General features: G+C 39.2%; 1 protein-coding gene and 1 long non-coding RNA gene across 12 annotated transcripts in view; both read right to left on the bottom strand.

Moving 5' to 3' along the window:
* NTNG1 (netrin G1) overlaps positions 1-13,627 on the bottom strand; it is a 210,175-nt gene that overhangs the window by 35,178 nt on the left and 161,370 nt on the right. For 6 of the 11 annotated variants that reach the window (XM_081865942.1, XM_081865938.1, XM_081865944.1 and 3 more), the window contains exons 6-7: positions 5,690-5,755; positions 2,777-2,836 (exon numbers count right to left, since the gene is read on the bottom strand). The exons of 3 other annotated variants lie outside the window; for them this stretch is intronic. In XM_081865942.1, coding sequence (XP_081722068.1) covers positions 2,777-2,836; positions 5,690-5,755 — 126 coding nt within the window. The remainder of the gene's footprint in view (positions 1-2,776; positions 2,837-5,689; positions 5,756-13,627) is intronic. 2 more of the 11 variants (XM_081865946.1, XM_081865939.1) reach the window with 1 other exon arrangement.
* Positions 7,751-11,077, bottom strand: LOC309344046. Its single transcript, XR_014157577.1, has 2 exons — positions 10,947-11,077; positions 7,751-8,091 (listed from the first exon to the last, which is right to left on the bottom strand). It is a non-coding gene; the product is annotated as an uncharacterized lncRNA (long non-coding RNA).

Raw genomic sequence — 13,627 nt, 5'->3', positions numbered from 1 at the left:
CTATCTACAGCTGTTTCTGAAATGGCCTTAGGGGAATGGGAACTACTGTTCCCCCAGTTACCGAAAGAGGTGATGCTCTTTGTGGAAGAGAACCAAGTTGTTGGTTTTTCCCACGTGACTGGGAATTTCTGATGTTGCTGGAATAGCATGTCTACAGGTAATGGTAGAGCTCTCTCACCCTATTCTGGATACAAAATAGATAAAAACAAAAAGTTGAAAGGCATAAACTTCTTTTATCTGCACAGTTTCTGTAGCACTGAGCTAGAAAAGAAACAAATGAATTGGCCATCCATGCAACCAAGGAAATTTTGTGGACTTGTCTTTATACAAGCACATGTCAATATTCTGTAGGTAAATCTCGATATAATTTTAATTTCTTAGAATATAGAACCTTCTGAGAACCTTTATACACCTATAATTATATGGCTTGTTGGTATGTCTGATTCAACTTAATATCATTTCACAACTTTATCTGTAAAGTTACAATCCCGCTCCCCAATTCGTTGAAACTTGGAAGAGGCCACCATTTATATCTCCCAGCATTCTGATATGCAGCACAGTGCCAGAAGACACAAAAGACACTCCCCCCCCCACACCCAATTTGGTGCTGCCTCTTTCAGCAACCTGGTGGTGGTAACTAGGGGTGTGAACAACCACAGAAGAATTCAAAGGAAGATAGATGGTTCCCCCCACTTGGGATGTGCCGGATTTTAACCCCATCTTCCATATTTGTCCCTGAGATTTCTGCTCAGCTTTTCTCACTAGCTTTTTGATTTAGTTTGTTGTACTATTACAGACAAAAAAAATGGTGTGTTGACTCCACTTTTCCTTCCAGCAGCCCATTGCGGGGGAGTGGAACTTGGGATTTTCAATTTCAAAACAGCAGAAGGGAGAGGGATGTGAGAGCTCCAAAATGTTGTGCAGTGCCTCTGGTCCACTTGTCCCACTTTGCCACAGCTATATCAGAGATATAAAATTCAGTCCACTGCAGCAGCTGCTCAGGGACAAAACAGACTATGGCCCTCACTTCCCAAAGGGTTACACTTTACTAAGTTACAGGTGCAATAAATCCCTTGCAATATTGTTCCTCCTTTCCCTTCTTTTAATACTTTGTTATTCCTATAGAAGAACCACCTCTTCTGTTTTCGGTTGTGCTTAGCGGTTGAAGCAGCAATGGAGGGCTTGAAAATGCTCAATGGAAGGAAATCCCCAAAAACGAACATTTCCATTTCTTGCTACCATTGTAGTAACACTATCCTATGATGATATAAAAAACATTTTAAAGCCACTGTCCCCACGCTATATCAAACTTTCTTATTCTTCTCTTGTACAATATAAATATGGAAACAAATATATTTTTCATTATCAGCTTAAAATTTCTACATTAGAAATAATCCAGGTTCATATTGTAGGTCATTTATCCATCCCCTGGGGCAAAACAAAGGTCAAGGGTTGTTGTTGTTGTTTTAATCAGCCCATATGCCTTGGCAACTCTCATCCCATGACTAAGGACATATTGAGAACAATAGCTTGGCTTACACAAATATTGCAATGTGTTGTTCACATGCTTAAACAAATAAAATTGAGAAGTGAAAAATAGCAAAAATAGTTCTGGTCTATAAATGACAGATGCTCAGCTGGGGCATACTGTCTGGGAGCTGTCAAGGCAATTGTGCTATGCTTTTAAAATGTCAATATAATTCCATTATTTTGATAAAATATTGAAACCATATCAGGGCACATGGAATCCGATGGATGCAGCCGGTTCACCAGGAAGTTCAAGACTAGAATTTCTACCAAATTTTGCTTAAAGCAAAATTCAAGGAAAAAACACACGATTCTGTTTAAGCAAAACAACTGAGGATGCTCAAGCAACTTCCCAAAAAGATGAGTGCAGTTTACTGTGTGTGTGGTGCAATACTGCTCACATCAGTTAAACTCCACTGAAAAAAAATGTAGCTACCAAAAAAAATGATGCAACGATTCATTTCAATGTACTTTGTGTGAGAATAATTTCTGGTGGACTGTACCCCATGTTTCCATAAAAGGTGTGAGAAAGTTTTACTCCGGGGTGGGGGTCAGGGAATGGATGTTATATATTGGCTATAACATTCAAGTGCAACTGAACAGTTCCACAAGGACTTTTAACTGCATTCTCTTCTCTCTCAAACCCTTCAATCGGTTCAGGGGTTCCGCTAACTCTCCAGAGCAGATTTAGGGGTTGTGTGGAGAGATGGGAAGGTGGGGAAGTTCTACTGTGCAGTTAAAAGTCCTTGTGCTAGTAGAACTGCTTAGCTGGCTACTGCCCAATGATTGTTTTGTTTGTCAAAGGCATATAATGGAATCAATTCTGCATGATTCACTTGCCTGTACTTTACTGGATTATAGTTTCGCATTTACTGTATCAAATTAGTAACACAATCTAGAGGACATTCTCCCCCCCCCCAACAGCTACAATATCATTCATAATAAATTCTGTCAAAAATATGATTGCTGTAATTTTATTTTAGAGTGTGTGTGTGTGTGTGTGTGTATAGTGGCTGCTCATCAGTAATATATCCCTGGTGGCTTACAAACATGACACAGCCTAGGAATCATTTTTATGTGCCCCTTTTGTGGTTCATGTCCTTAGCAATGCTTAATTCTTTCTTTTGTGCTCACTAATGGGATGATACTAGACACCACATCACAGTTATTCCAGATTCATACAGTGCAATCTGTTACACAACACAGGACAAACGCTAGGAAACCACTGTATGAATGCAAGAATTCCTACCTCTTTTGTGGTTTGCAACTTGAACAGAAGAAACAGTAGACAAAGCTAATTTTGGAGCAACTGGATAGGTTTAAAAAATGAAGAGTAGATTAGAAAATTGTCATATAGGCACAAGTTTAAAAAACCAAACAGAACCTAAGATGAATTAGTTGCAGCCCTATATAAACTCACATGGGAGTAAATATTTTGAACTAAATGGGAGTTTCTTTTGCATAGACATGTACAGGATTGCACTATTGGTAATACTGGATGTGGATATTTATGTATGATATATTTGTAAAATAAAACAGGTTTATCTAAGGAGTTAGGTATTCTGCTTAAACAGGTGACCTCAGAGAACCCTCACCACTATAAATATAAAGTTAATTAAAACCCTGAACACACACACACACACAAAAAAAAATATGTTGTTGGGATTTCTCAGTTTCTTTTTCATAACTTCTCCTGTACTTCCATGCCCTGATCAAGAGATAACTTACTTTGCCAAACCTTTATTAGGCATTACAAATATAGCCCATCATAAAACATCCATATATAATTTTTTTAAAAAATATATACAAATTAACAGCCATGTAAACATAGCTGTCAACGTTTCCCTTTTTAAAAGGGAAATTCCCTTATTCCTAATAGGATTTTCCCTTTAAAAAAGGGAAAAGTTGACAGCTATGCATGTAAAAATATGTAATGTGGATTTTCATTGGAGTTTCTTTCCACTAAATAGTGCCATTCACCAGTCTGAGAAATACTATTGATAAAAACTCAGCCACTGTTGCAGTTAGATATTCAGTAACAGGAATCTGCACATGGATTGACAACCCGCAATACAACAGGCTGGGGGGGGAGGGGTATCTAAGACCCCTAACTGTAGTGTTACAAATGTGTATGTGAGATGCTTGTACATCAAATATAAGTGGTCTAAAATGTAATCAGTGCTACATGTTCTGATGGCAACAGATCTATTGGTAGTGGAGGGGTATGGGGCTAATTCAGTCAGATGCCTCCTTCCTCCTGCTAAACCGGGGATTCTGAAATTTCGGTCTCCAGCTGTTTTTGGACTACAATTCACATCATCCCCTACCACTGGTCTTGCCAGCTAGGGATGATGGGAGTTGTAGTCCAAAACAGCTGGAGACCAAAGTTTGCGGAACCCTGTGGTAAACAAACAATCAGGGCTGTCAGCTTCAACAGTATTGGCCATTGTGTGTGTGTGTGTGTGTGTGTGTGAGAGAGAGAGAGAGAGAGAGAGAGCGCTTATTACATGCTTTTTTAGTTGTTTGATGCTTAGACCGTCCTACTTTATCATAAGCAATTGTAACTGTTGCTTTCTGACGAACTGCTAATGGGCTAAGCTAGTCACACAACCATTTGCAAACTATTCCCTATATGAGGATAGTTCTGTTCCCATTTTACACCATTACCTGAGCATCATAGCTGATGCTTGACCTCTCAGTGCTTAATGCTGCATTGCTCAAGATTCAGTGGGAAGTTACGTTGAAACCCAAGACCCTTTGCAATTAATTTGTTAAATAACAAAATCCATTAGACATGCTAAGTGAATCTTAATTCACTCAATGCCATCAATAGTCAATTGCTTGTGAAATACAAAATAAATAATGTGCTCTCAAATTCAGTGTCAATCTTGATGGAGAGCTGTAGAGGAAAGATCGGTTACTGTAACCTCTTCAAGGGACATTTGAAGAAACTTGTAAAATATAATATGGATTCCATGATTAAGGCAATTCTAGCTGTTAGTAATGTATGTATCTAGGGCAGGCTCAATTTCATCACTATGATCAAGGGCTAGGACTGCATTCATTCCAATCTAGCTCTCCAACAAATTGCTAATACATTTTGTTTTAGCTTAGAAGCTATTTCCTGGATCCTCTTTTGCTCATTTCCTCCTCCATCTGTATTCATTAGAGTTTAAAAGGAACATCCTGTGTATAACGATGGCAAGCTGTAGACCAATATTATTTGCTTTTAAAGAGGGAAAACAAGATAATTCCATGTGATATAATGAACGCGTTTACACCTGACTGAATGAATTTGCTGCGTAAAAGCTCCGCAGGAGAACAAACGTTTAAAATGATAGCATTTTAACTATATATGTTCTTCATTGTCTTTTTTATAAACCACACTCCATTCCCCACTCCCAGAATAATCATCAGGCCACAGTCTGACAGTAATTGTGTGTGTGTGTGTGTGTGTGTGTGTGTGTGTGTGTGTGAATGTCACTGGAATTCAGATGTGAAACTTGTGCACTAGGGATTTCAGAAAGAAATATTGCTGTCAGTGCTAGTGGAAATGTAATACTTTAAGCACACAAAAAAGGATACGGGATATGGGAAGCAACCTACAGTGTGACTTGACCTCTTGGCGGGGGGGCGGGGAATGGAGAAGAGAAAACTCCAGCTTTTTGAAGATGCTGCATTGTTCAAAGAAATTCCCTGAGAATACTGTTGCTACCACCACCATAAGTCTGTCTCAATGCAGCCTCAGCTCTGAATACCAACCGAAATAACATTCATTTCAATTAAGAAAACAAAGCAGAAGAGAGAGACATTAAGAAATGATTTGATGGAGACAAAAGAAATCTCTGGCACTCAAAAATTCTCAAAACTTATTTATCATGCAAACCTTGATGCCTATACAATTCCAGTCTTCTCCAGGGACTCATATTCAATTTAAGCTATAAAAGCACTTATAACTTTGGTGAGGAAGATCTGTACATGTTATATAAAGCCTTTTCATGTAAGATTCATTTTTATGATAATTCCCAGTAGTTGTTTTTGGACAGTACACTTTTTTATTAGTCCCAAGAGAGGAAAATGTGTTTTGTCCTTTTTGCCATCATCTCAGATTCTATGAAAGCAGTTAAAAGTATAGACCAGTAGGGATTTTACAGAATCCTACCTTGATTTGGGTTAGAAACCCCAAGGGAAGATATATTCGGCCATATCCTATCAAACTTTGGAGGAGCTGCATATATCAGGAAAAATCAGGATTTGTTATTTACATCTGCTGATAGATATTTTTTATTTGTTTTATTTCTAAACAGACGTGTATGGAGAAAAACATAAAGCACAAACATCCATTACTGGACTTTGTCAATGACACACTTGGACAATACATCAAGGCCACATTGAACAAGAACAAGCAATTGATGATTCCCAAAACATTGAATGGACATTTACATCTTTTGTGTGCACGTGTTTGTTTGTGTGTGTGTGTGAGAGAGACATTTCAGCTTTTATAATCTAACATTACCAATTTTGATGTTAAAATATGTATTACAGGAAGGGGCACTGGATAACTGGGGTAAAGCTAGACACTCATCTGTCAAGGATGATGTTTAGGGATGGTAGATGGGGCAGTGGAGAGGAGGATAGGCTCTGCTTATTGATTTGTGCCATGTTTGATGATTCCTCGGGAACACTTATATCTCTGGCTAACTTGCTAGTTGCACACATCAAATGATATTGTTATAAACAATTACATGGGTGAACATACTAGGCATACATGCCAAAGACGCCAGTCCAAAGAAAGATGACTCTGACTAATGTTGATAACACTGCTACTTATTATTTGGCATATAAACAACACATCTGTGATGATGGCCCATTCATTGTTCTAGTCATCCAAGTGATGAATGAACACATGTGGACCAGTCTTAACAAGAACCCTACAAACATACACTTCCATTTTGCCTGCAACCACACCTAGTAGTGAAGCAAATCAACAAATTATCAACACTTCCTATTTAAAGCCATACTCTAAATATAAAATTAGAGTATGAGCCTAGGATAGCAAAGGCATTTTACATAATTTTTGCTCCTCCGTGCTCTTGGAAGCTAGACAAAGCCAGACGTGTTTTTTACAAAAATTATAGCAAAAGGTTTAAAAATAAGTAGACCGGGATTTCTAGAGAATGAATTCACTTGATTTCTTATCATATCCAGCAAACTATATATGCAGAAAGCAACTAAAGGGGAAAAAATGCTTATGTGATAGCAGAAATAATCACTAAGTTTCTATGAACTTGTTGATCACTGTTTTGCTTTCTGATGAGAATTAGCAAAGGATTTTTTTTTTAATGTCCTTAGCATTAATTCAAAGTATTGCCTGGTAATTCTGATTTATTTCAGTGTAATCAGAACTGCTACATGTTAAAAAGGATTCCTAACTGGTCATCCGCCTTACGTGGTTAGGATCTACACACATATATTTGTGATATCGAATGCTGGTCAAACTCAGAGTAGACCCATTAGAATCACCTTCTATATACTGTATGTGAGTGTGTGCATTACAAACACAGGCACACACACAATCTCTTTTTCCGCATTCCCCTGGCAGAATTAGAAAATATGTCGTCCACAGCTGTCCTTTAGCTGCAGTAGGGTGTCTCTCTTTCTTCATTAAAACATTCCCATTATGTGTCTTTATTTCACTCATGCTAACAACAACAAAAATCACAGGAAAGAAGCACCAATGAAATAAAATTTTGCTTAATGTGAAATAATAAATCTAATGTTTTATTGCATTTCAACATGTTTGGGACATTTATCAACTAGAGAAGTTACAGCATTTTTGTGAGGGTAGGATTTTCTGTAACCATATTTCATATGCTTCCTCCCCACCACCCCTGATCCTTACACTGTAATCGTTTAAAGGCAAGAGATCTGACTTATGTGTGTATGGTTCTCAGTTATAAGACTTGACACCTTGATGAATTGTGCATTGTTTCTGCTTTGGAAAGGGGCAAGTTGCAGGGTGGAATGTTTGGATATTATTTTGGACTACTGATCAACATGGCAGGCTACTGCTACGTTTGTTCCTTGTGCAAAGCAACCAGTTTCACCAATGTTAATGAAGAAATCAAGCTATTTTGTGCACCCCCTGCTATTCTATTAAATAGACTCAATAGTTTAATGTCATGTGCAACATGGCAAAGCTCTGCCCCAGTCTTTTCTTTAAAAAACAAAAGAAAACTCCGGCAATAATTTGTTCATTATACACACTTATCAGTTGAAGTTCAGAACATCAGGTTGCCTACTCCGATCTAGTAGATTAATTGCGTAACAGCAATTTTTTGAGAGTGCAATTCTAAGCCTCTCTGTTGGTGGTTGAATGGGGATGGAGCTCAAGTTTTTCTCCACCAGTGAAGAGTGCCACTGGTGTTGATGAGACTCTGCTGCAGCCTGGTATATGAGGTGCTGGTGGCTTTTGGAGTGGAATATCAGTAATCAATGTATCCATAGCCTGTGGTTCACCTAAGGGGCTTGATTCTTGAGTTCCACATCTTCACCAGTCTGGAGCTGGCACAGCAAATATATATATAAAAAAAACACACACACACACACACGGTATATATGGGGGAAAAAAGCTTTCCCCACTCCCTGTTTTGCTCTGGCCATTTATGTAAAAAAATAAATTCTATACTACTTTGTAGGCCAATTGCCTCACAAAGTGGTGTGCAATCAATAAAATACATTAAAAGGCAATCAATACAACATTATAATAACCTCTCATTAAAACCTTTCTGGCTTCTGGCCCTGGGTTTGGATTGCTTTGGCTGTTAATCTTCAGTCGTGCAATGCAATCTTATGCATGACTCCAGAAATAAGTCCTCCTGGGTTCAGTGGGTCTTATTCCTTATACGTTTATTTAGAGTTGCAGTCTTGGTCACATTTGACCTTTGAACTGTCTAATATCTCCTCCTCCAACCTTGTGGTGCCACAACCCCCCCCCCATCTCACTGAATAGGTTTTGGTATCTACCCCTTTATCTATGAGAACTAGATTTCAGAGGTTCTTAAAGATATCTTTATTAGTCACATCCTGTTACATTCTCAGCCTATTTTGATCTGCTCCTCCCCTCTCCTACTTCAACTACTGGATCCTTCAAGCATCTTCCTTTAAAAATAATAATGGTACAGAGCCTGTTCAGCTTTAGATTGAAGCTACTTCCACTGGGCTGAACCTTGAATTATTTTTAAGCCTTGTTCCACCGCCAGTATATCAATTATTACATTTTTTCCCCCTATGACAAATATGGCCCTCATTCTAGGCATTGAGCTTTTCATTTTTTTTTCCAATTTGTGGCTGGATACAGCATGAACACTACCCAATCTCTGCACATTTGGCTTTTAAAAAAATGCTTGAATAGTGGGATGAAAACTTCTGAGTCACTCAGAGATTCTTCTGGAAGCTGCCTGTGAAGTCTTTAGGTAACTGGAAAAGATGACTCATTCTCAACAGGCTTCAATCAGAATCCTTTAATAGCCAGGCCATATAATAGCCACTCATTCATTTACCGCAATTTGTTAAGAACTCTCTTTTCCTGAGCAGCAGGAAAATAACATAATAGTTCTGAGATCTCTGCAGGGGTATAGGTAAGTCTGAGAAGAAAGATATTGAATTGTAAAATGCAGCCGGCGATCTCAAAGGGCTGCTTTTTTATTATCAAAAAGTGCAGGGGTTGTGGATATGCACAAAGACAGAACTTTTTATTTATTAAATTTATATGCTATTACATTTCCTCCAGAGATGAAGTTGAGATACTTTTAATCTGATTTAGCTTTTTAACTTTTGTATATTTTAAAGTATGGTCGTACGTCTGTCTTAATTTTATCTTTTTATGAACTGCTTAGAGGGTTTTTAATAATAATAATTAAGTGGTGCATAAATCTTAATAAATAAATGACATTCAAAAAGTACCCACATAGTTTACCAGTCAGATACTGACAAAGATTTGCTTTGCTTTTGTAAAATTGTCTTCAGCAGCTGTGTTTTTTTGAAAGAGATGTTCAGATTCTGATGATTTTTTTAAAAAATCACCCAATGCCATATAAAACATTTTCATACTTAATTATGATGTTTTGGGCTTTATGCTGAACAGTGTGCTGTGATAGTTGCTAGTAAATATTTATTTTTCATTATTTTGAGTATGACATGTATACAGGATATACAACATATGCAAAATATAATAATAATAATAATAATAATAATAATAATAATAATAACCAAATACAAGCTTTCATACCAAAAATAGGTAAGCTATAATGTTATCAGTTACTCCAAATTATTTAAAGTGTGGGGGAAGCATATTCTTATAAAATGCTTAGCTCACTGTGCTTACCGGTATCAGCCCCACTCCTCTGGGGAATTTCTTATGGTTATTTTGATATCAGTAGTATGGGTCAGACCTATACAACTTGCTAAACAAAATGCATCTATGATATATGGTGATTTTTCCCCCTTGCTGGAAGTGAAACCAGGAAATTTACTGAGCCACTAGTGGATTATCGCACATGGCTGGTGACCTGTGTTAGGCTTCGTGGGTCAAAACTGAAAGTCCACTGAAAATACGGCAGGCTTCCTCAACCTCAGCCCTCCAGATGTTTTGAGACTACAATTCCCATCATCCCTGACCACTGGTCCTGCTAGCTAGGGAGCATGGGAGTTGTAGGCCAAAAACATCTGGAGGGCCGAGATTGAGGAAACTTGAAATACGGCATACCCTCCAACATTTCTCTGATGAAAATAGGAACGTATAATAATAATAATAATAATAATAATAATAATAATAATAATAATAAAAATACCCCTGCTGTCTGACTGGGTTGCCAAAGCCACTCTGGGTGGCTTCTAACATATATAAAAACATTAAAAAACTTCCTTATACTGGGCTGTCTTCAGATATCTTCTAAAGGTTGTAGAGTTATGTATCTCCTTGGCTCAGGGGTCGCATAACTCTGTACCCTTCAACATTTCGCCGATGAAAATAGGGACGTCCTAAGGAAAAGCAGGACATTCCAGGATCAAATCAGAAACCGGGATGGCTTCTGTAAATCTGGGACTGTCCCCGGAAAATAGGGACACTTGGATGGTCTGATATGGAGATCAGAATGAGGCCAGAGGATGCGATACCACTCCCTCTTCTATCTGTTCTGTATATATGGAAGAAAGGAATGAACAAGACAATATTTGGCATGTGATGAAAGGTCTGAATGTTTAACAGGGCTAATGGCACGTTTTGGTCATGGTATGGTCTGCTAGACAGGTGTCTATAATGTAACACATATCAACCAACCAATCACCATTCACTCCTTTTTCTCCACAATAGGCATTGCACTAATTAATGGAATTAATTAATTATTCTTGGTTCTTACCTTAGCCAAGAACAGATGTAGACTTTTAAGGGTGGTTCACATAGTCACTTGGCTGAAAAATGGCCAGAGACACAAACATAATTGATGAATTGGTGTTTGTTTGAGGGTGGTGGGCAGCACATGCTGGATCCTTGCCTAGGTGAGAGTAAACTGGCACCAAAATGATGTTTTTCTATAATAAAAGTGAGGGATATGACTGGTAGTGAGTGACATGTGGTGCTGCTAAATATGTTATATGGCCAAAACATACATAGCACATGATATCTGTGATTGGCTCTCCTGATTTTTTCACCTTTGAGAACTTTCACCCATTTTTGAGGGGTGTGGGGAAGAAAGGGGGCAGCTCTCCCTTCTGCTTTTTGCCTTTCAGGCGATCAGGGAGAAGTTCAGCAGTGTGGGAAGAGCAGTTACAAGGATTCTTCCTGTGTTTTGTTGGCTGGCCTCCACCATTTATATTTTCCAATATTGCCTCAGAAAAATGTTTCATTATGACATAGTGTCATCCTCAGCAGCATTCTGGGAAGAAATTGGTGCCCCCCCCCCGTAGCTCCTAGCAAAGCTTAAAAAAAAAAGGGGTTGTCTGCCTTAGAAGTTATGAGTTTAACTTCTCCCACCATTGAAATTCAGTCCCCAGGCCCTGAAAATATGGAAACACCTATCCACTTACATAACCTTTGAATGGGTCACAAAAAGCCCTGGTTATATGTTCCCAGGCCTGTCCACAGTTAAGTTGGACCCTAGAACCTACACTGGCAGAACAGGGGGTGGGGTGGGGGGAATTTGCCCATAGAGGAATCAACAGCTATGCTTCTCATAGCATGGAGATAAACATTCTCACTAATACCTGCTAAAGACATAGCCACAACACAGCTACAAGTTGGCAACGCCAGCTGTGACCTATCTTTTTAATCTGATACGTGTTTGCTTCCTCCAGTACCAAGGTGGATAACTCTGAAAACTACTGGCAGATGGGCTTCCCTAAAGCACATGTACAAAGAAATGAGTGACCCCTTTGTTTTTTTCAGAGAAAGCTATGTGAAATCTGTGGGCTTTCAAACCAGATTGTTGCTAGAGTGATCAGATGCAAAGGAGGAAAGGGCCTGTGTACCTTTAGCGGTGGTAGAGGAGAGGGATTTCCAGCAGGTGTAACTTTCCCTCACCCCTATCTGACAAGCTGCATCTGCTAAAATTCCCTCTTCTCCACATCTATTAAAAGCACAGGAGTCCCGTCTTTCTCTTCATCTGGTCACACTAATTGCTGCTGCCCTTAGGCCTCTTCCGGGGAAAGAAAGTGAGCACTGGGGTTGCTAGGCAACCACTCCTGGTCTGCTTACCGAGAAGAGAGAAGCAGGAAATTTGTTAAACTATTCCAACTGCCTGCCTCCCTCCTTCATGACAGAGGACTGTGTAAAACGTATAATTGCATACCAGTGTGCCTTAGGCTGGGGTGGGAAACCCTGTGGTCCTCCAGAGGTTGAAGCCCAAATCCCATCAGCTTCAGCCAGCTTGGCATAAAGTCGGGGCAGATGGGAGCTCTAACCCAACACCTACAGCTCCCTGTGTCTCTTCCATCCCCTGCCTTAGGCCCAACTGTGGACATTTTAATAATAATCAATCTTTATTACGGTTCAGAGACCCAACAAATCATTACAAAATTTTAATAATATATTTAGTCTTTTCTGAACGTTTATTGCAATACTTATGGTATGATACTTGTAAGCCGCTTAAGGATACCCCCCCCCCCAAATGTAAAGATAGACCATGACCTAAAGTTGACATTATTTTAGCTGATAAGTATGGGCAAAATTCAACTAAGGAGATCTATAAGCAGAAGCCCTGTGCAAGGACTTCTTATTGGACAATGGGGCTTTCCCCCTATCTTCCCTCTGTGGTGGGGGTTCGGGAGATGCTCCACCACTTGGGCAAATAAGAGAGTGGGGATCATTCTGTTTAGCAAGCTGAAATGCTCATGCAGCCTGAACATTCAGAACAGTACAATGATGAAGTCCACTCTTCATTTTCAACTGCTGTTTTTTTGTTGTTTTTTTTAAGAAAATCTGTTAATTCTGATTTTTAAGGACAATTTTAATGTATACCTTATATTCTCCACAAACCTCCTGGGAGATTTTATTTACAGTTAGGCAGCACATGCATTTTCTGTCTCATTCTGTTTTGTTTGCTTGGAGCAAAGGACTGGGTTACTGTTCACACTTGTGAAAGAACCTGAAACTGTCCTTTGGTTGGGCTATTTTTCATCAGAAAGGCTTGTCTGATTCTTAGAGCAATGTTCCAAGCAGCACAGTGGCTGTGTCTAGCCACATTTAATTTCCCAGAGCACCCCAGGGTCTGAGAATTGCTTAAGTGTCTGCTGTACAAGGGAGGAGGATGAGAGTAAGTTGAATATGCTTCAAGTGATGTCCCTGGCCTGGGCTCTCATTAACTGCCCTGCTCACCCACCCCACTATCACTATTCACCGCATTGTGCTATTCCAATTCTCTTCTAGTGCCAGTGTTGGATTAGTAGCGCCCCAATCATCAGATTAAGTTATGCACGCAGCAGCAGCAGAGCCCTGCAAGGATATTCTGAGCTCACCTGCCAAAAAGATGGCTGTGAAGGGATGGGGTTCAGAAATTCAAAACGTGGCCTGCATTGAAAACATTTTGGGGCATCATAATCCCCA

Source organism: Podarcis erhardii (genome assembly GCF_964252035.2).
Source record: "Podarcis erhardii genome assembly, chromosome: 6".
Taxonomy (NCBI): domain Eukaryota; kingdom Metazoa; phylum Chordata; class Lepidosauria; order Squamata; family Lacertidae; genus Podarcis; species Podarcis erhardii.
The sequence above is the reverse complement of the archived record's forward strand: the minus strand, read 5'-3'. Positions and strand labels throughout refer to the sequence as shown.